We start from the raw sequence: 27,671 nt of genomic DNA on the forward strand, positions 1-27,671 counted from the left end.
ACTAGGCAAATCAATTTCGAGCTTCCCTCGCCAAACCTTTATTCCAACTTGTCGACAATTTTCTAACTATCCCCCAGTGACTGTGTAAAAACTCTCCAACCTTACTGTTCTGCTTCAGGCATTTCGTCTTTGGTTTACCCCTTCTTACACCGTAGTTGTTGAAGGAGGCACACTCGCGGCTTTGGTGGGTTCGTAGTGCCGGACTCCAGTACGGCGGGGTTGAGCTTACCAAGTGGCTACGGCGGTTCCTCAGAGTCACTTCTGGTAGACCTTTGAAGGAGTTTGGAGGAACACGAGCGGTAGAGATCAGGAACTAAAACCTCGGGGTCCTGGTGAACAGTAGAGTTCAGCAAAATGGCGTCAGGTCGGGCTCTGCGACGTAGTTCCACCTCCCCGTGGTGCAGAGTGGAAACGTGTCTACAGACTTGTCACCTGTAGATGTACGGCCAAGAGAACTACACGTCACACTTGGTACAGTCAGCTACCTACGGGCTGTGTGCCGAGTATGTCAAAAACGTGGTGCGACTGGGCACCTTGGTACCAGTGCTTAGTCGCAGGAGGGAGGGGTCGTAACGTGTATCGGGTAGTCGCGACCCCGATATGCGGGACGACCAAATGTTTGGCGAGTTTCGATCGATCTGCCTTTTGGCGAGGTTCCTGGCCCCGATTCGCGGATACGATTGACTCACGACAGACAGAGGGGCCTTGTGCAGTAATATGTGGAGCCAAGTGGATGGGCCTCAGGTTGAGTCTCGAAGAGTCGAGATGGAGAAAAAGGATGTGTGGTTATCTCCAGACCCGAGGAGAGGCGAGTTGTTCTCGTCTCGAATTGGGTCAAGAGACGTAATGAACGAGGGCTCTCGAGACACGAGGAGAGGTGGGTAGAGTCGCCTCGAATTGTGTCAAGAGGATGAGTGTGAGAGGGTCTCGAGTCGCGAAAAGAGGTGGGTCATGACGTCACGAATTGCGACAAGAGGCCGCATGTGGGACTCGAGTGACGAGTAGCGGCGAACGGACTGCCAACCCGTAAGTCGTGAATCGTGACAAAGAGTGGATGATGATTGCTGGTGTAGTACGAATAAAAACGAGTATTTGCCGTGGAGCGCATTGCGCGAGTATGGTCTCCCATGTCAGGTATAGCCTTCGTTGCAGGTCCGGATGGGAATTATGGCCAGAGGCCCCAGGTGGATTTTATGGCGTAGGGGTACATAGTATCATGAGTCGTCCAATTGCACCCATGGACTCAGAGTAGCAAACTGGGGAGACGCGGTGGCTCGCCGTGCCTTGGAATGCAATCCGTAAAAAGGATTTACCACCTGGGTGATCAACTAATAAAAAAAAGGTTGGGTATATAGGTATCAACGGGGTTATGAGTTTACCTGGCCGGTTTTTCACGCACACTTGATTTAGGTTTTCACGGTGCGAACTGCTGTTCGGCTTACTACGCCTTAACTTTGCTTTTTTAGAACAGCGTAAGTGATGGTATTGCTTTCTACGATAAAACGACTTTCGTTCTCAGCGTTGCACCAGTTCAATGCCCATCATACCCGACCGATGACAGCCCCTCCTGCGTTGCTGACCCTTTCTTTTGCTTCTTGCTCTGTGATCCCTTCATCCTTGATGCGAATCTGCTCCATTATAGCACGCTTCTGCTGCCCTCTATTGCATGCTAGCCCCTGCCTGTCACTTTTATGCAGCTGGGCTGCGTCCGGAATATTCGAGATCTAAAGTCTGGTCCGTTTCACTCTCCACTGAATCACTAGCACTTCGTCATTTAACGTTACCGCGAAGAATCTTAGTAATCTTGAACAGTAGCTTTCACATGGTTACAACTTAATCTCTTAAAGGGTGTCCACGATGAAATTGCCACACACAAAATTGTTTCGCAAAGTTCGAGTTTTAATCCGATTGCCATCAAATTTTCAGGGATTGAAAAATAACTATTAAATTTCATTTTACCATTTTATTTACAGTCCATACGCAAATACCGCACCTTGGCCTTAACCCCGACCATAAGATTCTGCAAATCCTGTGAATCAACCGGTGCTGCTTCATAATCGCCCGGTACTTCTCGATGGGGCGGAGCTCCGGAGTGTTGGGAGGGTTGAACATTGTCGGCACGAAATTTACCTTATTGTCCGAATACTGCTTCAGTAGACTGAGTCGATTTGGGGTCATTTTTGAATTTCCTAAACCCTGGGGTCTTAAAAGCTTCGTCTTGGTCCAAAACTCATACATGATTTTTTGCAGAATTTTTAAGTAACGTTTACATGAGTAAGTTTGAACTTTTAGGTTTGTATGAGAAAATTGAATATTTTGTACTGAAAAATCAACATCGTTTTTGTTTCTTCTGTGGAACCGAGCCAGCTGACGGTTTTTGTGCCAATTTATAAAATTCCTTGAGGAAATTTTCCGCTGAACAACTTTGTCGAAGGCCGTAACTTCGTATTTTATTTGGCAAAAAAGTTATTAGCATTTTAATAGGGGTATGTCTTTTCGCATTGATAAACAGTAAATTCAATAGACATCACTGCTGGACCCTCGCGAAGTATTGCATGAAAAGTAGTCATGCAATACCTCGATAGGCACCCTGCAGTGATGTCAATTTAATTTACTGTTTATCAATGCGAAAAGACATACCCCTATTAAACTGCTAATAACTTTTTTGCCTAATAAGATACGAAGTTACGGTCTTCGACAAAGTTGTTCAGCGGAAAATTTCCTCAAGGAATTTTATAAATTGGCACAACAAACATCAGCTGGCTCAGTTCCACAGAAGAAACAAAAACGATGTTGATTTTTCAGTACAAAATATTCAATTTTCCCATACAAACCTAAAAGTTCAAATTTACTCATGTAAACGTTACTTAAAAATTCTGCAAAAAATCATGTATGAGTTTTGGACCAAGACGAAGCTTTTAAGACCCCAGGGTTTGGGAAATTCAAAAATGACCCCAAATCGACTCAGTCTACTGCTTCAGCTCGTCCTTGGAGTAGTAGCATGAGGCCAAATATGGCCAAAAGATTGTTGGGACGTTGTGGGCCTTCAGGAGAGGAAGCAGCCGCTTCTGGAGGCACTCTTTCGTGTACACCTGTTCGTTCATCGTGTCATCGGGTCATGAAAGGTGCACTCCGCTTTCCGCACGTGCAGATAGCTTGCCAAACCAGGAATTTATTCGCAAATTTTGGACATCTTCAGAGTGAGGATATGCTCCGGAACGCTGACCTTATCCTTGGCCGTGAAAAACAGATTGCCGGGGATCTGTTTGAAGTCGGTCTTCACATATGGTTCGTCGTCCATGATGCAGCATTCAACTGTCGTCAGCATATTGAGGTACAACTTCCTGGCACGGTTTTTGGCGAACTTGTTCTACTTCTCGTCGCGATTAGGAGCCTTTTTACCTTGAACGTTCGAAGCCCAGCCTTAGTTTTAGCCTTCTGGACAAAACTTCGGCTTAGGTGCAGCTTCTTAGCCACATCCCGAATTGAGATGGTTTTGGTGTTGTACGGAATACTACTACTTCCTTCACTTCTTGGCTTCCAATCGGTGGTCAATCGTGTCATGTCGACACTCACACGGATGATGTCGAACTCCTCGGCAACCCCAGTAGCAAGAGGAAGATACTGTCAAGCGTGACTTCGTCGATTTTGTGGTACGGAGCAGCAGCCTGGAGGCAGGCCCTGGGAAGACAATGTAACCTGACTTAGCAGCCTTCAGTGGCTGATGAACTTGAGGGTTATCAGTGGATACCGGACCATTTCGTCCGAAGCCGCCTGCGTAGTGGCGGGTGATATGCCCATCTCGGTTTTGCTAGAGGAGGATTTGTTTTTTTGCTACGACAAAAAAACACACATATCGGGAGCTGAATTGGAAGAAGACACGGTGAAGTGGACTTCCATACGATGCAATTAATGACTTCATGGTCATGAAGTACCACTACCGGCTTGGACATGTGGTTGGCATCATCATCTTCTGCGTAGTGGAGGTCATGAGTGCGGCGCGAACGTGTGTAGAATACCCCACCGCCGGGGAGTATCCGAGTAGTGCCGCTTTCTAAGGGGGAAACTGCGGGGATAAGACTCGTAGTGGACCTCGCAGGAAGAGGGATTCGGGGGATGCCTATGGATAAAGAGGTTCTCGCCGGGCGAGCCTTTCGACTTGGTGTAGGATGTCGTCACTGTCGGAAAACATTCGAGTAGTAGCATTCAAAGTCCCGAATGTGTGCCGTGACAGGCGCGAATCCAGGACAAGCTGCTCTCCATCTGGCACATGTCGGGCAGAAAAAGCCGCGGGCCGAAAGTCCTAGGGTTGCCAGCCAAAGGGATAAAAGAAGACCGGGCAACGGTCGGAGTAGACTGACCCCATCGACGGGAGGCTGTTGAGTAGAGTGCATCTAACCCCACGGTTTAAAGCTACAGACAAGGCAATATCTTCTGCGTAGCGGATGCCGTGGGTAGGATGCTCCACCTTCGGGGAGTAACCGAGAACCGCGGTTCCCAACGACCGAAGCAACGGGGATAAGACTTGACCTTCTTCGCAGTAGAAATCTTTGGAAAACGGTTATTCCACGATCGGGGAATTCCTAGGGTAGAGTGGCTCTCGATGGCGGGTGAGCTATTCGAGTCGAAGTAGGATGATGTCTTCGTCGGGAATTATCCGAGTAGTTGCGTTAAGTCCCGCGCGTGTGTTGTGACAGGCGCGAGTCAAAGGTGGCATAAAGGTGGTAAATCTCGAATCCTTGATATGAGAGGACGGGCTTCAAGTCGTTAGAGGAAAGGTTTGCCGATCGTGTGCCGATCGAGAGCAAAGAAGAGGTCAACCTCGAGTCGATGCGAGGAGGGGTCAAATTTCGAGCCGTTAGATAATCAGGCCTCGAATCGCGAGGAGAAGAGGTTTATGTGGGAATCTCGAGTCATTGCGAGGAGATGTCGGTTCTCAAGTCGTAAGAGGAGAGTTCAGACGTCGAGTCGTAAGGATGAAAGGTTTAGCTGAAAGTGGTCTCCTTAATGAGTATTGCCTTGGAGCGCACTAACCATTGAAGCATAGTTATTCAAACAGTTCGAAGTGGGAACTGGGTTTGTGGCTCCAGATGGAGTTTAGGGATTAGGAGGTATACTCGGAGTATATAATGTTTCTTCCCATTGTACCCATGGACCCAGAGTAGCAATCTAGGGAGACACGGTGACTCGCCGTGCCTCGGAGTTTAACTCGTAAACCGGGATTTACCACCTGAGTAATCAAATAATAAAAAAAGACTAGAAGGAGTAGGAGTCTATGAAAATCGTAGAAACAAATCTCGTACCCAAATACCTTTCCATGCTAAACTTGCTTCCATTTGATTGTTTTGTTGGGATTAATTGAGAACTTATGCTAACATAATTATTGGGTATCCCCACTCCCCATTTCTTTGTACTTGCTCATTGGAAGGAGGATAGAATTTCATCAAAAAATCAGAGAACCGTACAAAAATAATTTCCCATTTCGAATTTTGTAAATTCTTCTATTATGTAATAAAAATGTATGATAGCCTTTCTCCTCCCTTTTAATATTCACGAGCCTATTCTCCTACTGCAAGAAAGGGATTGTTTCAAATAGAAACGTTTTTCGTATTAAAATACCATCCCATGCCAAATTTGGTTCCATTTGCTTGGTTAGTTTCCGAGTTATGAAAAAACTTGAAAGGAGAGTTTCATCCCCCCCTCCCCATCTCCCCATTGAATGGAGAGGTGAGTGCTTAATAATCATAAAAATCTGGTTTCATTTGCTTGATTGATTCTCAAATTATAAGAAAACTTTGTATAGAAGCCCTCCTTCCCCCTTTATGTCTCCCCGCTGAAAGAAAGGAGGAGCTTCAATAGAAACATTTCATGTATTCAAATTCCCTCACATGCAGAATCTGGTTCCATTTGCTCGATCATCTGCAGTTATGCTAAAAGTTGTAAGGGAGCCACCCCCTTCTAATTTTCATCCACCCCATTGAAGGATTAAGAGATAGCAAATATTCATGGCAGCATTTCTCGTACCCAAATATCGCTCCATGCCATATTTGGTCTTTTTTGCTGGAATAGTTCTCGAGCTATGCAGCAAAAATTGTGCAGCGAACATTTTCGATTTCGTCGATAATTTTAAAAATTTAGCTTTTATAGTGCAATTATGTTTAAATTTATCAAATAAATCTTCTGGGTGTGGTGATAACTTTTAAGTGAATAAGTGAATTCTGAGCTGAATCCGCAAGTAAAGTTAAATTTGCTTTTGTTGAACAAACATCTTCTAAAGCATGAATGAGCAAGTTTTTTTTAATAGCGAGTCTTATTTTGAAACTAGCAAAAAGCAAAAAAAAATTTTCTTTATGATCATTTCGCATTTTGCATCCACCTGTGGGCAGCTGGTAAACATTTGATGAGCAAAACAATAAGGTGTACGGCCACCAAATGTATGCAAACATTTCGTGTCAAATTGTTACGAATGACAATATCGTACGACTTTGTTTGCGCGTTTGATGCGTTTCGCATAAAAGACTACGCATAGCATGTTTTATTTTGACTTCCCTAAACGAAATCGTCCAGGCAGCAGACATAAAAAAGTTTTATACCGTATGGCTTATGAATGAAATAAATCAACAAAATTATCCATTGAGTGTCAACATTTTTACAAAAAATAATCTAAGATTACCGGCATTTCCGATTTAAACCAAAAACTAACCTCCACGTATAACACATTTGCAAGTTGACACAAAGATTTCGGCAATACAAAATAAAACTAAGAATTATTATGAATTCAATTCAATTTATCAAGGAAGCAGTAGTATTTGTCCAGCCATTGGCCTTATTGACCACTTTCCGACAGACTTTCGAAAGGTTTGTGCTTACATCATCATTTACTCTATTGAACTTTATGGTATGTATTCTACATAATTGATAGCGCTTTACTCGAACCATCATAGTTGCGAAATGTTGGCGATAAGGCAAAACATTGTTAAGCAGTTTTTTCAAGAATTTCAGAATTTGTCTCAATCTCAACAAATACATCTTTTTCTGAACTTTTTGTGACTAGATCTTCGAAATGATTCATTACATTAAAAGCTTCAATTTATTCTTCACCACATAACTCTAGTAGTTTTAAATACTTTATACAATTGTTTATCTCAACCAGAGGAGTCTATCACTATCATTTTAACCCTAACTATATCTCAGTGTCTTCTAGGCGACCTAACATGGAATCTTCCGTTAATTTACTTATGTACAATTATCGTTTCCGAAAGGTCGAAACATATTTTGCGCTTCGTTCAAGGTCCTACTTTTCGCTATCGCCAAAAGTCACTACAATAACTCGTCACTACTTTCCACCTATTGCTTAAATCAATCCCAGCCTGCTTACACTAAGCTTCTTCCCTACAGATGGCAGTAAGGTTTCACCTCCTCGCTAAGTGCAATGAATTCGGCTTCCATCTTCCGGTGACATTGGTCCACCAGATCGTTGATGTCGTCCTTGGTTAGCCCTTTGGTGGAAATCTCCGGGAAAACCTTCACGATTATTCGCCCCGTACCGAAACGGCGCTTCTTGTGGTCCAGGAAGTGGTACTTGGAGATCACTATCGGCTGAATGACCGACTGAGTCGCAACGGCCACGTGGAATGCACCCTTCTTGAATGGCAGCAGCGTGTCGCGATCGTGACGGGTTCCCTCCGGGAAAATGGCCAGCTTCAGCTGAAATGGTGAGAAAATATTATAGAAATTTGGGATGATTTTAATTTTTGAAAACTACAAGTAAATCATAAAACAATAAATTTCGGTTAAAACAAAACATTGAAGCTTATTTGAAAAGATTGACTGCATCGTCTTCAAATCAACACATTTGGTTGAAAATTTTCGACTTCGGCAACCCTGAGTAAAATAACAGCACTTTTAACGGGCTGTTTCCCCTCGAACATCATCCATGCGTAACGATTCCTCTAATGGTTCAATTTTACAGTTGTTGAGCGAATTAAAATTTCGCGTGCCATTTACCAGAATAATTTACCTATCATTCATTATAAATCTAAAGTCGCCGGAATGTCACCATTCCTCGTTATTTTTTGAAAACACCAATTTTAAATAGATTGGAGTCTTTCAATTATTGCAATCCACACAGGGATCGTTAGGCATAATAATATTTTTGAATTTGAATCACTTATCAGAATATACTTAAACAAATTAAATTGATAACACATCTTCCATCAGTTTGAAGCTTCAAATATGAGGCAGAAATAGAAAAACACGAAATTGGTTAATTTGTTGGATAATGTAGCCAAACAAAAAGTTCATTCTCCCCTACTGGTTTTTAACTCAAATTATTTTTAAATCTCTCTTTTTTCAACGCTTGTAATTTTATGTGTTGTGTTGTGTGAGTAGATCTTCTTTACGGATCAACCAGTATTAGGTACTCATTTTAAATGGTTAGAGATTATTTCAACACTCTGAATATTAGAATCTATTGTGTTGTAATGAATATTGTAATTTGTGTGTTTGTTAAAAACATTCTCATCAACTTGAACTTAAATCATTGGGTTTATTTTTTAATCTAAAGCATCCCGCTTTTCTCAAAACTTATGTCAACCCAAGCATCCTTCTTTACGCTTTTCAGCTTAGCGTACATTTGGCCTTATAACCCGTTGGGACGTACCGTATGATCTAGCAGTTTTGGACTCAAGATATTTCGGCCAGATGACGTTTTACAGAATGCCCGAGTCTAAGGTAGCATATGTATGTAGCCAAAAATCTACATATGTATCTACCAGGGCCGTAAGAAGAACCGACTCATGGGGGGGGGGATTATGGAGACTGACTTTTACAAATGATTTTTTCCCAACAATGCACGAATAAAAAACAATTGAAACAAATTATGTTTGTAAACATATGATTATTCCTTTTAAGTGCTCATTAATAGTTTTCGTATTAAATCCTTACTTTAAAAAAGTAGTTCTTAACCTAAAGGGTAGTCCAAATTTTTATAATTTAACCTTAAGAAACAAAATATGGAATTTGCTTTCATCGATGATAAAAATCTTTGAATTTGTTTAAGAGTCTGGTAGATCAAACTTTTTTTATTTGAGCATAAAATAATTTCTTTTTAGAGTAGCCTTCAAAACTTATTCTATACTCAAAACAAACAAGCCCAATCTTCCAAACACTTTTGCGAATTCCAAGATTATAACCTTTGACGAAAATAAATAAAATGAATATAGAATTATGTGCAGATTTTTTAGGTGAAAATCAGGTACATGTCCCTTATTTAACAGCAAATATTTTTCATAAATGAATCAATTCCATAATGATAATCCTGTGAATAATTTTTTTTTTAACTTTGGATTTTTTGCATGAACAAAACCTCGAAAATTAACTCCAATTCTACTTTATATTTGTGATTTTCAGCTGAATTGTGTGTACAAACTTATTTTGATTAAAAATTTTAAATCTGGAAATAGAATTGACAAGCAAGTTTTAAAGTTAGTGTTCTCTTGAATTCCTCAGCGATTTTATGTTGATTGAAAAACTCATTTACAAGCTAAATCTTTATCTGAATTTTGAATCTGCATTCTGAATCTGATTTCTGAACCTGATTTCAACAATTGATCTTTAAATCTGTTTCCGAATTTCTATACGATTTCTGAAATGTACATAAAATACGATTTCCGAATTTTCATTTTACAAGCCAAGTTTGAGAGCCTTCATTTGATTGTATAAATTTCTTGTAAGAATAAAGTTGAAGAACTTCGAATTTGAATGTAATGAAAAATCTTTTTTTGTTGAAATTCGCAAAACTTTTATCAAAATATTGAAAATGCATATGATTTGCGAAAAACATGATTGAAATTTGAACCTGAACCAGAATCTCAAAGTAGCTTTCCATTTCTAATTTCTTATGATTATTCGAACCGAAAATCGAGAATCTTCAACTGGTTACAGAATCAGAAATACGAAAATAGAAACACATTTTTTGTAATGAGAAAATGGAACCAGGACCTGAGAAATAAGCTTAATTTAAAATTTATTATTCAGATTAGAATTTCTATGAACAAGTGAGAAAATTTTGAAAAACTGTAGCAGAATTTTGAACTTTGGATGGATTTTGGAGGTTTTGGTATTGGTTTTTATAGTCAAGATTGTTACTCTTGAATAACTTAACTCTGTTATCATATTGAGATTATGAATTTTAAATTTTGAGTGTAAAGAAGAACACCTCGTTTGCTATTTTGGACCTTCATGGAGGGGGTTTAACTCCCAAACCCCCCCCCCCCCCCCCCCCCGTTCCTACGGCCATGGTATCTACATGTAATTTTTGCTACTTCTGCTTTACGAGACTCTGCATTTAAACTACTATTCAGTTGTCTGTATCATTCCAAGGAGTTGTTTTATAGAATCAACTAATTTATTTGCCGATTTTTTCAACAATGTATATAGCTCGATAACTCCAGATTGCTCTGAGTTCTTCTTTGGAACTCTGCTTAAGTATGGCATTAGGTTTCTGCAACCGCTTTTCACTGAGCAGGAAGTTACATATGTTCTGGGTACGCTCGATCCATCAAAAGTAGGGGCCGAAGTGCTGTCCGTGCAGCAACATTATAAGAGAGCCCCACCCTTTTCCTATTTCTTATCAGAAAAGAGGAAGTGGTGCCAAATATCAATAGATACTTATTTCGTTCTCAAAACACTTTCATGTCGAATTTGATTCAATTTACTCGAACAGTTCTCGAGTTATAAATTTTAAAATCGTATGAGAGCTTCACTCTTCACTTCCTATCTTTCCAATGGAAGAAGAAAGGGGTGTCAAATAATCTTATAAATATTACTCGGATTCAAATACCCTCTCATGCCACAGTTGTTTCCATTTGCTTGAATAGTTTTCGAATTCTATAAAAAACTAGCTGATCCCATACGAACTCCGTTTCGCTTTCAACTTGGAATATGTCATGAACAGTTTGTATGATCAATTGCCAAGCATTTTCCAGATGCACTTCCGAATTCATTGTTAAGTAATAATTGCAAAAATATTGGAGCATCACTTTTTCTGTCGTCTGCTACTGAATTCGAAATCAAGACAATAACAACGCAATTGTTGCCAAAAAGTTTCGGTGGCTTCTTATACAATCTTTGATATCTGAAATGGAAACTCCCGTGTGCAAGTTATCAAAGCAATCCATTGCATAAATTGCGTCAATATGGCCAAAAACAGTGAATAATTTTTTAATATGGACGACCCATTTGACATCTGAAATCGATTGTCCGTCCCTGAAAACTACCGTGTGCAAATTTTCATCCCAATCCGATGTATAATAGCGACAGTATTGATAAAATTTTGAAAGGTTAATATGGATGACCCCCTATGCCGGACCCTTACACTGAATTTGATACCTGAAATCGATTGCTCGTCCCTCAAAATTCTCGTGTACCAATTTTCATCTGAATCGGCAATATCGAAAAAACTGCGAACAGTTAATAAATATGGACGACCCCTTTATCTGGCCCTTTACACAATCTTTGATACCTGAAATCAATTGCTCGTCTTTCAAAACACTCATGTGCAAATTTTCAACACAATCCGACTGAAAGTAACGTCAATATCGCGAAACTTGTTTTGTATGGACGACCCCCATCAGAAGGGGTCATCCGAAAATCTGAAAACATTTTTCATCATTCCTGGTCCAAATGAGAATTCATGTCAAATTTCAGATCTCTAGCTCTTAAGACGGAGTCTATAGACGATGCCCTTCCTCCTTCTCGTTTCCCCAATGGAAGGAGGAAGGAATCTTAATAAAAACATTTCTCGTACCCAAATATCATCCTGTGTTTAATTTAGTTTAGTTTTGTTCGATTAATGTTTCAGTTCTGCAAAAAAATATGAGAGAGGCCTCCTCTCTTCCTATCACCCCACTAAAAGGGAGGAGGTGGACCAAATATTTATTGAATCATTTCTTGTACCCTTATACTATACTTATACGCCGAATTTGTTCCTTCCATTTGCTTGATAAGTTCTTGAGTTATGTGAAAAATTGAAAGGGAGCTTCCTCTTCCTCTTCCTATCTCCTCACTGAAAAAAACAGAGAAAGTTTAAAAATTCATAGGAATATTCCTCGTATGCTTAATCGTTCCTTGAGTTAGGCAAACATTTGTCTTTTGCTTGGGAGGACCTTGGGAGGACCTTGGGAGACCTTCTATGTCAACAAAAACCAAAGCTGTACCCCAGAAATAATATTCTATGTCATACAAAAAAATCAAGAAAAAAATTCAGTTTTAGTGTTTTTGATTGCTTGATAGAAAGTTGTTTGAGTGTAGGATGTAATTAAAAATCGCAATTAACTGCTTTGCATAGCCAATGAGTTTGTTGATTTATAAAACCTTTGCGAAAAAATAGCATGAAGTTATTGAAAGCTCCAGCAAGCAAAGCCTGTTTCGAAATGGTCATAACTTTTTTCGTGAAGGAGGATAAAAGTAGGCTTTGCTCGAGTTTTGACAGTGCGGTACATTCTTTGATATCAGTCGATTCTTTAAGTGGAGTGCAATAAACGCAAGTCGTATTCGCGTGTGATGTTGTTGAAGGTGAACTTATCGAAGGGGCTAGTACTTCGCCTTCCGAACTGGTCCCTAACCGTTTGGCTCCCAAAGTGCTGTTGGGTTGGGTGATAAGAGAAGAATATCCAAATAACACAAGTTCTATCAAATCATGTGTGAAATGGTTTATAAATCTAGTTTTCAAATGGGCAAGAGCATGCAGTCATCGTGAAGTGAATTGCCGAGTGGATAAGAAATAAGACGTTCTAGAAATGGACGCTAAATAATATTCTGTGGAAGAGAATCAATCGAATACGTTGTTGGAAATTTGAAAAGATTATTAAAAAATATTCCGGAGCATTAGGTATTCGCCAATTCGGTTTTAGCGTGCAGCTATTTGATGTGCGTTGTCAGAAGAAATAGTTTAATTTTTTAAATGAGAAATGATTCATTTGAAGGGTTTTGGTAATAATGGGGAAAATTTATTTTTTTCGTATGAAAAATCCTTGATTCATGCAGTTTTCATGATGATATGCATCCCGGATCGTTGCAGATATATCAGAACAGGAACTGGTGAGTAACTTCCAATCTTTAGCTTTTAATTGTCTTTCTTCTTTTTCTTTATCATTGTTGTAAAGGTTATGCCAAATATCCAAAAATAAGTGCGAAAACATGCGATTTTTGTATGTTTTTTTTTCAAGGAATTTACAGTTGAAAAAGCATTCTCTTTATTTTACTTTGGGTTTCATATTCAATTGTTTATAAGTCCGTAATTATGACGACATGTGTCAATTTTGGGCTACTGAGTTTAATGACAATCTGTTGTTTGTATTTTGGAGAAGACTTGTTTCTTGTACCATGAAATCTTTTGAAAGAGTAGTTTTCAAAAAGTTTCATAGCTGTACTAATTATTTTTTTTTCTGTTCCTATAACGTTCCTTTTCAGGAGCGAGTAAAGGCACTATAACCAAGGTCATAGACCAGATATGATGGTGCACCGAAATTCTTAACTTTTTATTTAGCCGTTGACTGCAAATATAATGCGGATGTTTTGCATATAATTTTTTGACAAAATTTCATGAACTAACCTAAACTTGTTCACTTGTATCTCAAAGTTTTGAATTTCTGTGCATAAAAACCTCATTTCCATCCACAGAAGGACGACTTCAAGGAGCACACAAATTAAGCATTTGTGCTCCCAACGATAAAATATTTAATATCACAGAAACGTATAGTACTGTTGTCCACGTTTCTTCCTCCCTGTGTACCAGTTGTCTCTGCGTCCAATACTGCACAGTAGGCCCGGCCTAGAAAAGATGAGTAGTAAATGTACTTTTACTATTCACCGAGATGCTGACAAGATCTGACTGTGTACGTATCATAAGCATAAGCGGTCATAACTTTTTCCGTGAAATACTTTACTTTGCTTCTTCTCATGATGGCCAAAAATTAAGCTTGAGAATAGATAAAAACAATATCTAATCAAAAACAAACTTCATGTCAAGCTTATTTGAATGTCATGGATGATTTCAAAAGCCAAAATTTCTTCTTCATTTCAAATTTCCATTCAAAATTTAACACGTTCTCAGAGAGTCCAATTCGCCGTCGAGTTAGACCGGTGACATTTGAGTGGAGCTTTATTCGGCCCTGATTCTTCTGAAAAATAAACAGTAACTTGTGAAACTTAATTTGATCAAAACAGTTCTCCAGCTGGAAAATTGTTGGGAAAATTTCAATAGAAAATGAATGTTTCTTGAAGATTGATGAAATGCTACAGTGGTTACATTCATTACAAAAAATCTCACTTTGATGAAATAGATATTAAAAATAAATTAACTTTTTGAAAAGATATATTTAATAAATCAGACGAACAATATAAAACTTTGGGCGTGGTTGAGTCCATTTTAAAGCTTCAAATTAATTATGTAAAAATCGAACGAAGTAGCTTAATGGTGTCGATAACATTTTCGCTCACATTTTCACCATCTTTTCATTTCTTCTACCTAAAGCGCTATAGCTTTGACCTTTCCACCTATCAATTTTCATTGCTCTCTAATAAGAATTGGAATTTGCCGATATGCCATAATCTTAAATAAGAATATATCCCAGCGACGATCAAAATAAGATAACAATGTAAACTCTGAAATCGGATGCCCGGATTTTGCAAGGTTATTAGATAAAATAGCCCGGATTTACTAAGCAATCGAAAGATTCCCTTTAATTCAAACGCGGTATAAAAAAATTTAAGATACCGAAATCCGGGGTAAGATTGATAACTTTTTTCAGTATATGCCGATAATTTTTTCTGTTAAGGGGAATGTGGCATGTTTTATATTTTTTTAAACTGTACTGGACTCCTATGAACGTAAAACATGGATGCAGAAATTTTCTATACTACTTCAAATTTGATTTAAACATCGTTTTTGTCTCTGTTCAGAATTTGATGCTTTGAGGTCACATTGATCAGTTTCTTTTCTGACGGTTTTAACGAGTTTTCTTGATTATAAAGGATACAAAACATCTTCATAATATTTACTCATGCAAGTTTATCAATTTTAACTTGATTTTCAACGTTTTAATTTAAAATATTTATAATCGAAAAAAGAACTATGATCCTGCCTACATTAAGGAGCAAAAATTATGATAATTGCTAAATAGTTTGAGCTTTATTTCACCCTTACACATTCCCTTAGGCCCTCCCACTATTTACATTTTTTTTTTAAAGATAACGATTTGATAGCGTTTCTATCTATTTTTCCAATACGGGCTCACTTATGGAAAATGTCCTTTTTTTAATATCAAAAATTTACCATTAAATGACTATAGAAAGAGCACTTTAACTGTTCATATACAAAGAAAAAAATTTATATTTCATATTTAACAACCCGTAAACAGTTTTCCAAAATTCAAACTATAGACTTAGTAATTGATGATAATGTGGAAAAGTTTATTTTTGGTCAAATTTACCCCCATGATCAAAGTTACCCCGATTTACGATACCTACATTGCGCTCGAAAAACTAAAACGCTCTTGTATAAAGCTCAAAAATCTTAGTGAATCCCTAGAATAGTTCAATTAGAAGAATGTGGTTCGTGCGAAGCTGTGTTCTCTGTTGAACATGCCAATTGTCTATTTTCAACATTTTATCCTAAATTTAAACCTAATTCTTGAAAGATAACAAGAATTACTCACATTATCCCTGTTAATTGCAACTGCCTCCCGTGCCATCACATTCTTCGCTGAGGCCGTGTTCTTCCGATTTATGAAAACCACTCCCACCAGGTAGGATCCAATTCCAAATGGAAAGGCATAGATCAGCTCCTTCTTCACGACCGGCACAATATTCCGGAACACTCTCAGCAGCCGGGCCAGTACTAAAATAAAAGGTTTTTTTAAAATAAATTTTGTATGCGGAGAGTTTCTGTTTTGATAAAATAAATCTTACGAATCACATCGATTGCGCTCTGATGGTTGATGATCGCAACGCCGCCATTCTTAATGTTGATGTTCTCCTTCCCCCGAATTTCGTACTCCACCCCCATCAGTTCGATGAACTTGTAGGCGACAATTCCTGGAACCCTATAAGAGGTGAAAAAGTTATCAAAATTAAACCGAACTTTAAAAAATTAATTTCAAACAATTGGGATAACTTACAAAGCATTGAGGGGCCTCCTGGGTCGAAGGACAAAGTAAGGGATGGGTACGACCAGCACCAGGAAGGCCACGAACAGCACTGACCCCAGTTTTGTGTAGTACCGAAACGTGGGCCATATCCAACTTAGTAGAATGACCCCGGTGAACACCTGCACGAAGATGTTTTCCAGGAACAGGGCCTGTTGGGAAGAGATGAAAAGGAGAAACTTTTTAAGAAGATTCAAATGATCAAACGGTCAAAAATAGTTTTTGATATAAGTCATAGTCCTTGTCCTAGTCCTTGTCCTAGTCCTTGTCCTAGTCCTTGTCCTAGTCCTTGTCCTAGTCCTTGTCCTAGTCCTTGTCCTAGTCCTTGTCCTAGTCCTTGTCCTTGTCCTTGTCCTAGTCCTTGTCCTAGTCCTTATCCTAGTCCTTGTCCTAGTCCTTGTCCTAGTCCTTGTCCTAGTCCTTGTCCTAGTCCTTGTCCTAGTCCTTGTCCTTGTCCTTGTCCTAGTCCTTGTCCTAGTCCTTGTCCTAGTCCTTGTCCTAGTCCTTGTCCTAGTCCTTGTCCTAGTCTTTGTCCTAGTCCTTGTTCTAGTCCTTGTCCTAGTCCTTGTCCTAGTCCTTGTCCTAGTCCTTGTCCTAGTCCTTGTTCTAGTCCTTGTCCTAGTCCTTGTCCTAGTCCTTGTCCTAAAGTCTGCTTCATTTAATATTGGAACACAAACAATTGCGTGTAGTTCAGTCATTTATTAACGAATTCATAATTTGTTTTTCATACAACTGTAGCATTTTCTTTACTCTTTCATAAAATAAATTAAAAAAATTCTTCATTGCTGTTTCGAAGAAATTCTCGTACTCGTACTCGTAAGAAAACTGTGCACAATTTGATCTCTCCGTTCGGCTTCCATGCGGTTGTTTACAAAATGCTATCGTTTGGTGTTATGAAATAAATACATGGTGAAAGGTAATGAATTTCCCGACACGTGGGTGAAAAAAGTTTCCAAATCCGTCCACTAGGAGCGCCACAATGAGCAAAAGAATTTGTTCCAATATTAAATGAAGCAGACTTTAGTCCTTGTCCTAGTCCTTGTCCTAGTCTTTGTCCTAGTCCTTGTCCTAGTCCTTGTCCTAGTCCTTGTCCTAGTCCTTGTCCTAGTCCTTGTCCTAGTCCTTGTCCTAGTCCTTGTCCTAGTCCTTGTCCTAGTCCTTGTCCTAGTCCTTGTCCTAGTCCTTGTCCTAGTCCTTGTCCTAGTCCTTGTCCTAGTCCTTGTCCTAGTCCTTGTCCTAGTCCTTGTCCTAGTCCTTGTCCTAGTCCTTGTCCTAGTCCTTGTCCTAGTCCTTGTCCTAGTCCTTGTCCTAGTCCTTGTCCTAGTCCTTGTCCTAGTCCTTGTCCTAGTCCTTGTCCTAGTCCTTGTCCTAGTCCTTGTCCTATTCCTTGTCCTAGTCCTTGTCCTAGTCCTTGTCCTAGTCCTTGTCCTAGTCCTTGTCCTAGTCCTTGTCCTAGTCCTTGTCCTAGTCCTTGTCCTAGTCCTTGTCCTAGTCCTTGTCCTAGTCCTTGTCCTAGTCCTTGTCCTAGTCCTTGTCCTAGTCCTTGTTCTAGTCCTTGTCCTAGTCCTTGTCCTAGTCCTTGTCCTAGTCCTTGTCCTAGTCCTTGTCCTAGTCCTTGTCCTAGTCCTTGTCCTAGTCCTTGTCCTAGTCCTTGTCTTAGTCCTTGTCCTAGTCCTTGTCCTAGTCCTTGTCCTAGTCCTTGTCCTAGTCCTTGTCCTAGTCCTTGTCCTAGTCCTTGTCCTAGTCCTTGTCCTAGTCCTTGTCCTAGTCCTTATCCTAGTCCTTGTCCTAGTCCTTGTCCTAGTCCTTGTCCTAGTCCTTGTCCTAGTCCTTGTCCTAGTCCTTGTCCTAGTCCTTGTCCTAGTCCTTGTCCTAGTCCTTGTCCTAGTCCTTGTCCTAGTCCTTGTCCTAGTCCTTGTCCTAGTCCTTGTCCTAGTCCTTGTCCTAGTCCTTGTCCTAGTCCTTGTCCTAGTCCTTGTCCTAGTCCTTGTCCTATTCCTTGTCCTAGTCCTTGTCCTAGTCCTTGTCCTAGTCCTTGTCCTAGTCCTTGTCCTAGTCCTTGTCCTAGTCCTTGTCCTAGTCCTTGTCCTAGTCCTTATCCTAGTCCTTGTCCTAGTCCTTGTCCTAGTCCTTGTCTTAGTTCTGGCACTAGTGCTTGTCCTAGGATCTGGTTAGCTTAATACTAACTATACAATGCAGCTTCCATCTTCAAAGCTCGTTTTTTAAACTGGTTAACTAATTTTCGACACAAAATTTTAGACTTGAATTTTTGCTCAACACAACCCAAAAAATGAAATATACCAGAAGACACCTTTATAAAAAATATTGTTTAAGCTTTCGATCCAACTGCTAAACAAAAATTAAGAATAATTTCCGTGCGACAAAACTAATCCTCATCTGTTTTCACAGGACCAGAACAAGAAATTAGGATCTCGTGCTACCGTTTATCAATGAATAAATAATCAGTAAGTTTCACGGTTGAAAGAAGGGATCTGTGAGAGTCTAATCAGGTGAATGATTTTTCACGCCTTCCAATCGTAATATTGACACCCCTAAAGTACAAACTTGTACATCAATAGTCAATGGCTATCACTCGTTCGGTGAAGATGATTAAAAAACTTTTCACCTTCGGCAGTTTGGAATGTGTTTTTCCACTGGTTCTTCGGCTTTTGCGTATCTTCAACGCCTGGGAAACGGACCGAAGGCGGATGTGGGGCCTCTACTGTTATCCTGTGTTGCATTTCTTCACTCGGCTTCTTCCGCTCTTAGCTTATGTTGATACCGGAAATACGAGGGCCGTGCTACGCGTCATAGGTCAGGGCATATTTGGAGCTATGTTCTATCCGGTCATTGCCATGTACATTTGGAAGTTACCCCGGCTGATGAATCTTGTTGACCTGATCAAGAACAAGTTTTTGAAGTGTATGATAATTTTTGTTGAACCTTTTTTCAAATTTTCATCTTTTTTATGCATTTTGCAGATTGTAATGGCAGTGAGCAGCCCGAGTTTAAAGCTACAATCATTGAAACGAACAAAACCGTTCGTAGAATTTGCTACTTCTATTTGGCTTACAGCGCCCTGAACATACCGATATACATCGTATTTCCTATTCTATTCACACTTTGTCAGTACAACTCTCGGGCAGACGACAACGAACCGTTTCAATTTAACTTTCCCAATCAGTACGTTTATTTCGATTAATTATTCATTCATTGAAGTGCATACAATTGACTAAATTCTCCTTCCGGCGACGCCAGGTTACCATTTTTGGATCAGCACAAATTGGGACACTATCTGCTCTGCCAGGCCATTGTGGGACCAATCATACTGTTGAGTGCCATATTTTTGTCCCTAAAATCGATGCTTTACTACGGGGTGTTGAAGTATGTGGCCCTCATGTTCAAACTGGTGGCCGTACGAATTCGGCTATTGAACCACCGAAAGGCCCACATGAGTGCCGCACTTCTGGAACGGGAGCTGGACGTCATTGTGCGATCACATTACATGGCTTTGGAGTAGGTTTTGCTTAATTTTCACAAATAATCATCGAACAAAACCTAGAAAAATAACTTCTTTTTTTTCAAAAGAACAATAATCATCCTTGATGGACATTAGAAAAAAAACCTTCAAAATGTGTTAAAAAAAATTCCCTACATTTATTTCAGATGCGCCGACATTTTGGAGGAAATCATTAGTCCGGTGATACTGATTCACTTTGTCGGGTGTGTCATAACGTGGTGTCTCCTCATTCTCTACATTACAATGGTAATAACCTACTGAGCAATGAATAGCATATGTAAATTGTAAATTTCTTTTATTTTTAATCTTTTTCAGGACTCCAGCGATATTGGAGGTCTAAACATGATTGTTATCTGTCAAATAATGGCGCTGGAAATGATGGTATTTTCCTTTCTAGGTTCTGAACTTTCGGACACGGTAAAAAGGCAAATTACGCTGTTCTAAACTAAAATATTTAAAAAAAAATCATTCCAGAGCGCATCCATAGCGAGGGAAATTTACAATATCGATTGGTATGACACGCCCCTGACGTTCCAGAAAAAAGTTCTGCTCATCTCTGTTCGGGCTCAGAAAACTGTCGGCATAACGGCGTTCAAGTTTTACTTTTCCAGTGTTGAAAAATTTGGCAAGGTAAGCGACTACGAACTACCATAAGGTATATGTTGACTTAAAGTTTTTTTTTTCAGACCATTCAATCGACTTACTCGTTTTATCTTGTGGTGAAGAAGATAATAGCTAAATGAAGGGAATTGATCACATAAGGGTGATAGATATCATATAGACAACCTAACCGCCTAGCGTCACACACAACGATCGAATTTAAATATTTGTGACAAGTCCTACGGACGAAAAATATACTCAAAACACACTTATCAATGAAACACACAACACATAAAAAAATAGTAGGTTACTCTTTAGATAATAAAGGACTCTCCGGAGTATAAACAAATGTAAACTCTTCGTAGTCTAAAATAACAATGATAGTCAAAACAGGTAATTTTATTTGTAGTCATGCTGCAACTGTGAGTTTTGTGATTAGACGTTACTATGCATTTCTGAGAATCAACAGAAAAAGTTTTGGGGCCCAACTAGTGTTTTATTAGTAATTAGGACCAATTTCTAGGTTGAATCTCTATACTTCGATCAGGAAACTACGGAACAACTCCATACAAAGTTTTGACTCAAATCATTTTCCAAGTTTTTTTTTTGTATTTTGATTTTATTTCAATAGATTAATGATAAAAAAATTCATGAATATAATTTTAACTGCATAAAAAAGGACTTTTGTAACCTTTTGGAGCAAATACACAATTCGCATAAAAACGGTTTTGGCTCCATTTACTCAAGATTTCCAATTTGTCCCCATTGTAGGTATATCAGTTTTCCACTCGTTTGATGCCCATATTTTGATTAACGCATTTTGATTAACACTTTTAATCATGTTTTACGTCTTACTTTATTAATGACACTTGAAATTTCCATATGTGACATAAAATAATTTTAACAAAATACTTAGCTTTGGGTGCGCTCAAGGTAAAAATCGGCAAACTGCATCCCATCAAAGCAATCCGGTTAGCAAGCAAAATATCACGAACACGACGATGGCACAAAATGGATTGAAAATTAACGATCCGGCCGAAAAAAAATTTCAGAATTCCCTAAACTGATTCATATTTTTGAGCAAAAATTTTATGATCAATGGAACAACAAGATTTTTCCGAACACTTCGCGAATAGTTTGATAATGATTACCATATTTTTCAATCGATACACAAGCTCAGGGAACCAAACGGACCGCTTCGGTCGGTCTCTCGCGATCTCCAAATTCCTTTCAAATTAGCTATTTTGCGATATCCACTTCAAACTTTTCTTCAAAACGGCCGCCTCACTTATATTTTCACATAACTGTTCACTTCGGGAAATTATTTTTAAACATTCACACCAAAAATAAAGAAAAAAAAACCCGATTTAATACACTTATCAGTGGATTGGAGGCTTTCTTACAGAGTGTCAATTATCTTTGGAAATAAATGACACAATAATGGATTCCTTATTTCTGAATTATTTATTATTAATCTATAAAAAAGATTATGATTAAAGAAAATCGATAGCAAAAATTACTAAACTCAATATAAAAAACCCGATTTAATACACTTATCAGTGGATTGGAGGCTTTCTTACAGAGTGTCAATTATCTTTGGAAATAAATGACACAATAATGGATTCCTTATTTCTGAATTATATATTATTAATCTATAAAAAAGATTATGATTAAAGAAAATCGATAGCAAAAATTACTAAACTCAATATAAAAAAAAGGTGCCCAGTACGTTTTTTGGAGGATAAACGAACTTATATTCAACGAGTTCATTTATAATCCAAATAATTCAAACTGTTAAAGTTTGAGAGCCACATATCTCGACGCTCACTAGTGGTCAAGGGGTTAACCTCCTAAACTCTCATGCTAGATGGCGTGGGATCGATTCTCTGCTGTTTTATGAAATTTTTGTCAAATTTTTGATCGCCTTTGTAATTAATTTAGCGATTGCTGGCTACTGCTGCTGAGCAAATGGCTACCTTTTTTGGAGCCCACGTAAGCATGATATATTCTATGGAATAGAAAAATTTTAAACAATTTTGTTTTTTTTTTGGTTTTGAAATAAGTCCTACAGGAAAAAAAATGCAATTTTTTGATACTAAATTCATCAAAATCGTGAAACCTAGAATAGGAGTTAATGTGTTAAGAACGTTTTTATGGAACATACAAATTCCCGGACATCATCGTAACTCGTCGAGCTGAGTCGATTGGTACCTATAAAGTGGGGTCTTGGACCCTTAATTAATGATATCCCCAACTGACCGTTCCCTATGCCTTTCTGTAAGAAAGCCAAAAACCGAACAAAAGCGAAAACTCGAATGATAACCAAATTTCTGCAAACCCAGCACGAGCCCATTATCATCGCGTTTCAAATTAATTCGAAAAAAAGAAACCGTTTCCTACTAATTTCTCTGCAACAAAACAGAAAACTTTCGAAAACACCGGAGTTTACTTCAACAATAAACGAATTTTATCATTTTAATTTCCCCGGAAACTTAAACGCAAAAAAAACACAAGCGGAAAAAACACGACGCCAATCGACCAAGGCTTGCTTAGCTCCTCTGTAGCCTCGTAAAGTTCAACCTATACATAAAATGATAAGATAATGGAGTTGGTTTTTAACTAAAACCAATTAACTGCTGTAAAAATTGCTTCTGAAGCGCTATACAGCTGGATTTGCATTCTTTGACCAGTATAAAGCGCCAAACAAATTGTAGAGCGGATTTTGGCATAATTTCGATCTATTTTCATTCGTTCCACTTATTATAGGATGCCCTGAAATGATATGAAGCCAAAAAAGACCCTTTTGAATCCAAGAACACACATTCTTCCAATCAGCGATGCCCCACATACCGATTTTCCAATATTATACCGATTTTTGGGCAAAATTTTGACCACGAATCTGTATATACCAATTTCAGATTTTTGGACAATCATACCTATTTCATACCGATTTTACCTAAAAATAAAAATTGGCTTAAAACGTGTTCTATTAGAGCAGCGGTCGGGGAACCGGGGTAAATTACCCCAAATGGGGTAAAAGTGACATTTCTGGGGGTAACAGTGAATATTTTGAGAGTGAAAAGTGTATATTTTGCAATTTTATGAATTTGTTCGTTTTATCTCGAAAGTAAAAAATTTAGCGGCATATGTAGAAGTGAATATTTCCCCCTGATGCATTCAAATAACACGCTTTGAGAGCTCAATCAGTGTTTACGGATACGTGTTTTTTTGCTCTTCGTCATAAGGGAAATATCAATATATAAATATATAAATATAAATATAAATATTTTGGGGTAATGATACAAAAAGTTCCCCGACCCCTGTATTAGAGGCACAACAACGTGTGAGCTAAAAATTCAATCAAATTAAGTTAGTTAAGATGTGATTCGACGCTGCTTAGTTCGTGTTCATAAACCGTTGAATTTTGTGAGCAATCTAATCACGAGTCCGTTTAATGGTCCTAGGACGTCCTATTTCAATCTCTGTTTCCCTTGAAGCAGCCGACCCGAATTGTGTTAACCGTAGTTGTATATCACAGAAGAACTGCTTCTCAATATTCTAAAAAGTTTGTATCCTATCTGAAGAATTCAAATTACAAATTTTCAAGATTAATTGCTTTTAAATCTGCTGAAAGTTAATTTCATCAGTCTACTGTATCGCGATATGGATAATGTAACTCATCTTAACAAAAAAAAAACATTTCATTGTTTTAAGGAAGCTATCGCATCTCAAAGCACTTATGAATAATATATTCCTTCAAAGACTCCTTTGCTTAGTTTTGACCAACAAGTATAAAAAGTGTATGAAACTTTTGCCAACGTTAAATTATACTACCTTTAATGCCAAAATATATACATTCATTCAACAGGATCAAAGCCAATGATTCAAGCCCTAACCGATTATTCAAGCTAGAAGCCAACAGTTTCAGCTCTTATAATTTGAACTCGAAGCCAATGGATCCTGTTCATGGCTCAAATGTTGTCTTCTCAACAGCCAGTTGAATTTTTTAAAAGCCAATCTCAAATGATGATAATAATAGTTTTGTTTCTTGAGATCCCTTTTTTTTAAAGAAATGCCTGACCACTTCGTCATATAATTTCAGAGCACACTGTACTTCACGAACACCATATATGAATATATAAAATAACAACTAAACTTTCATTCAATTATGAGCACTGAAGGAAAATATTGATTGGCTGGTTATTTGCAGATTTTTCAATTGTTATTTTTCTCCACGTTAGCATTGCTAGATTAAAAAAGGCATCTTCAGCAGGCACCAAGATGAAGTTATATATAAAACCTTACAAAAAAATAAAACCATCATTTTATGTAAATTTGAGTTACCTAAGGCCAAGATAGTGTAAAAAAATGCATTCATGATTGCTAGAGTACGCCAAGTCAGCTATATTTTAATTTAAAAAAAAAAAGACTTTTCATTGCAAACATTTGTTTGGAAAACATATGGTAAGAAGTTAACAGCGTAAGCTTTTTTTTAAATCGACCTCAAAATACCGGTTTTGAGGATTTCCATAACGAAACATATTTTTTTGAACTGAAAATACCGATTTAAATGTGGCATCACACCTTCATACTAAGGCAATTTTATTAGCGTTTTTACAGTTAAGGTAGGAAAACCATCCTTCATTAGAAGAGACAAAATCTACTATCTAGTGTAGCGAAAGTGTGTGATTGGGAAATAATAATGTAGGATCTGCCCGAACCTAGCGCATGCGAATATTCCTTGACTAATTTCTAGCAAGTTCCCAACCATGATGCAGAAAATTAGGCTTGTATGAGCAATCTGCAGATCCTATGGTTTCAGTTCAGTAAATTTAAGATGGTTTCAAAGGTTGAAGCGAATTACTACTTTACGTATTAGGTTGAAAAAAATATTAAATTCTTCTTTCGCCCTTCCTGTTCAATTTTTACGAAAATCCGAATTAATAAAGCTTGAGTTATTTTACTGAACATTTGTATAAATTCTTTGAAAATACAAACTCTGGAAAATGGAAATTGTATCACCTTTTCAATTCAATTTTTTTTACTTTTCCATCTCAAGTTATTCAATTTGTTGATCAAATTTTGTGAAATGTCATTTGTATGCAAGTTTTTGGCATTCAAGTTTGTTCAATTTGTTCCATATTATTGAAAAATTGGAATTATTTTGGACATGGACTCTTTTGTAAATTTTGTATGAAAATGCTTATTCAAACTTGTTTAAAAACAACAAAAAAGTAGGATGATTGGTGTTATTTTTGACCCTACTTTTTATTTCTTTTGAAAGCCGTTTGTTGAACTAATTGATAATCAAATGATAAATATTATCTAAACATTCCATGAAACTGAAGAGAAAATATGTATTATGATTGATGAATCATGAGAAAGCATTTTTTTTGACAAGCCAGCAACAACTTTATTGAATTTATACTAATTTATGAGAACAAATTATTCATTTGCATGATATTTTTAGCTATATTTGACTTCAACTCAAAAAACGGTGCTGTAGGATGCCTTGAAACTCTTTCATTGTATTTTTAGGACCTAAAAATAGATCTTAAAACTGATCAGAATATGGGGCAAAATGGGGCTTTTTTGACAAGGTTTTAAAGTTTCTGACTTTTGAAAAAAATGTTTATTTATTTATTTTCATCATAGATCAGTTTTGTAATAATTTAGAACGGTTAAAATGGAAGATTTTAATATAAACTTTTATTTGCTGTACTTTAAATTTAAGAAAACATTTCTTTAGAAATATATGTAATTTACTTTTTTTTCTGTATTTTAAAAAAATTTCAATTTTTTAAACTCTGATGTCTGTGGTGCGTTTAGTTTCCAAAATAAAGATAAAAACTGGGGATTGGGCAGTTTTTGGCTTTTGCCGCCTCGTACCCCATAGTGCATCGTAAATGTGTATGAACTAATTCATTTAATGTAACGAACACCTTGCCGCCAATGCGACATAAAGTACCGAAGTAAATCAAACATCATTATATGATATTGTCGAAGTCGCGAAAATATGTACGAATATCGCCTCTTCTTTTAGTGAGTATAAGCTCTTTTCTATATAATGTCATATTCGGTGATTATTGTAGGCATAGATTTACTTATATCTTTTAATATACCTACCAAATTGTTGAAATTCCGATTAACTGTAAGATAGTGCTGCCATCTATGACTTTAAAATGAATAAATAGTGTTTGACTGATTGAAAAAATTAACATTAGGGTGAAATACCTAGTTTTCGACAGTTTTCGCTTGTTTTGCCATAAAAACCATGTAAATAAATCAATTCACTAAAGTTTTTCATCTCAAATATGATTGGTTCTATAAATCACACTTTTTTCTTCATTCTCTACCTTTTTTATTGATCAAAAGTTTCAGAACAAAGTTTTTATTATCCTTTTACTAAAACCTCTCGCTGATCTAGTTTCCGACATTTAGTTATAGTTTTCGACACAAAAGGTTTTAGTTTTCGACAAGAGGATTTCCACTTCCTTTGTTAGCACAGGAGTTTAAATATTTGCATATTGGGATTGCTTGTCTACTTCTCGGCGTTTTTTACACCATGGAATTTTTACCAAAAAGATTGAATTTAGATCCTTATCCATCCATTGATTCCATTTATATTGCTTTTAATCGATTAAAAGGGGAGTTTTTTCATGATTTAAAATCCTTTATATGAAGATAGATAGCTTGAGCCACCTAACAAAAATTAATTAATTTTTTTTCGAAAACTAGTTCCTGTCGAAATCTAGAGTATCTACCCTATTGAGTTAGAAACCCGTTTTTTGGGTTCAAATTCAGCCTAGATTCTATGTTTCATCATTTCATTCAGTAGTTTGATAAAGAAGTAAAGCTGAAATGTAATCTAAACAAAAAAAATACGTTAAACAAATACAAAACAAATCCGACCATCTGGAGGATCAAAACAGCTTTCAGAGCATATTCCCTTTATAATATTTTACAAAAAATCAAATTTTGTGACGTGAATTCACTCATTCGTGCTGTTGTAACTCAGCTAAATTCCAACCGATTTCTATAAAGTTTAGTGTTTTAGAATCGTCTCAACATTTTCAAAGAAAACCTCACATTTTTATGTCAGTAAATATCAAATTTTTCTCGTAAATTTAAAAAGATCCCTTTTTTGTGACGAGAATTTACTCATTTGCGACTGTGTTTGTTCTTTTTTTTTTAAAACAAACACATTGGATATAAACAATTTTTTTTCTACAAAATAGAGCAGTAGTGTTTTTTGGCTTAAAAACGTATTGAATTATTTTCTAAACAAATTAATCCATGTATTTTAATAAATTATTTTGGAAAAGTTGTCAAAATAACCACTT

At 37.5% G+C, this 27,671-nt stretch overlaps 2 protein-coding genes across 2 annotated transcripts in view; one reads left to right on the plus strand and one right to left on the minus strand.

Annotated features, from left to right (window-relative positions):
* Positions 1–6,775: 6,775 nt before the first annotated feature.
* LOC129748816 (1-acyl-sn-glycerol-3-phosphate acyltransferase alpha-like) overlaps positions 6,776–27,671 on the minus strand; it is a 40,106-nt gene continuing 19,210 nt past the window's right edge. Inside the window, exons 2-5 of the mRNA XM_055743571.1 lie at positions 16,182–16,360; positions 15,973–16,106; positions 15,720–15,901; positions 6,776–7,707 (exon numbers count right to left, since the gene is read on the minus strand). Coding sequence (XP_055599546.1) covers positions 7,393–7,707; positions 15,720–15,901; positions 15,973–16,106; positions 16,182–16,360 — 810 coding nt within the window. The 3' untranslated portion in view covers positions 6,776–7,392. The remainder of the gene's footprint in view (positions 7,708–15,719; positions 15,902–15,972; positions 16,107–16,181; positions 16,361–27,671) is intronic.
* On the plus strand, positions 19,228–20,822 carry LOC129748817 (uncharacterized). Its single transcript, XM_055743572.1, has 5 exons — positions 19,228–19,724; positions 19,875–19,974; positions 20,044–20,145; positions 20,203–20,358; positions 20,415–20,822. The coding sequence occupies exons 1-5, from the start codon at positions 19,570–19,572 to the stop codon at positions 20,469–20,471; spliced, it is 570 nt and encodes a 189-aa protein (XP_055599547.1). The 5' UTR covers positions 19,228–19,569; the 3' UTR covers positions 20,472–20,822.

Source organism: Uranotaenia lowii, chromosome 2 (genome assembly GCF_029784155.1).
Source record: "Uranotaenia lowii strain MFRU-FL chromosome 2, ASM2978415v1, whole genome shotgun sequence".
Lineage (NCBI taxonomy): Eukaryota > Metazoa > Arthropoda > Insecta > Diptera > Culicidae > Uranotaenia > Uranotaenia lowii.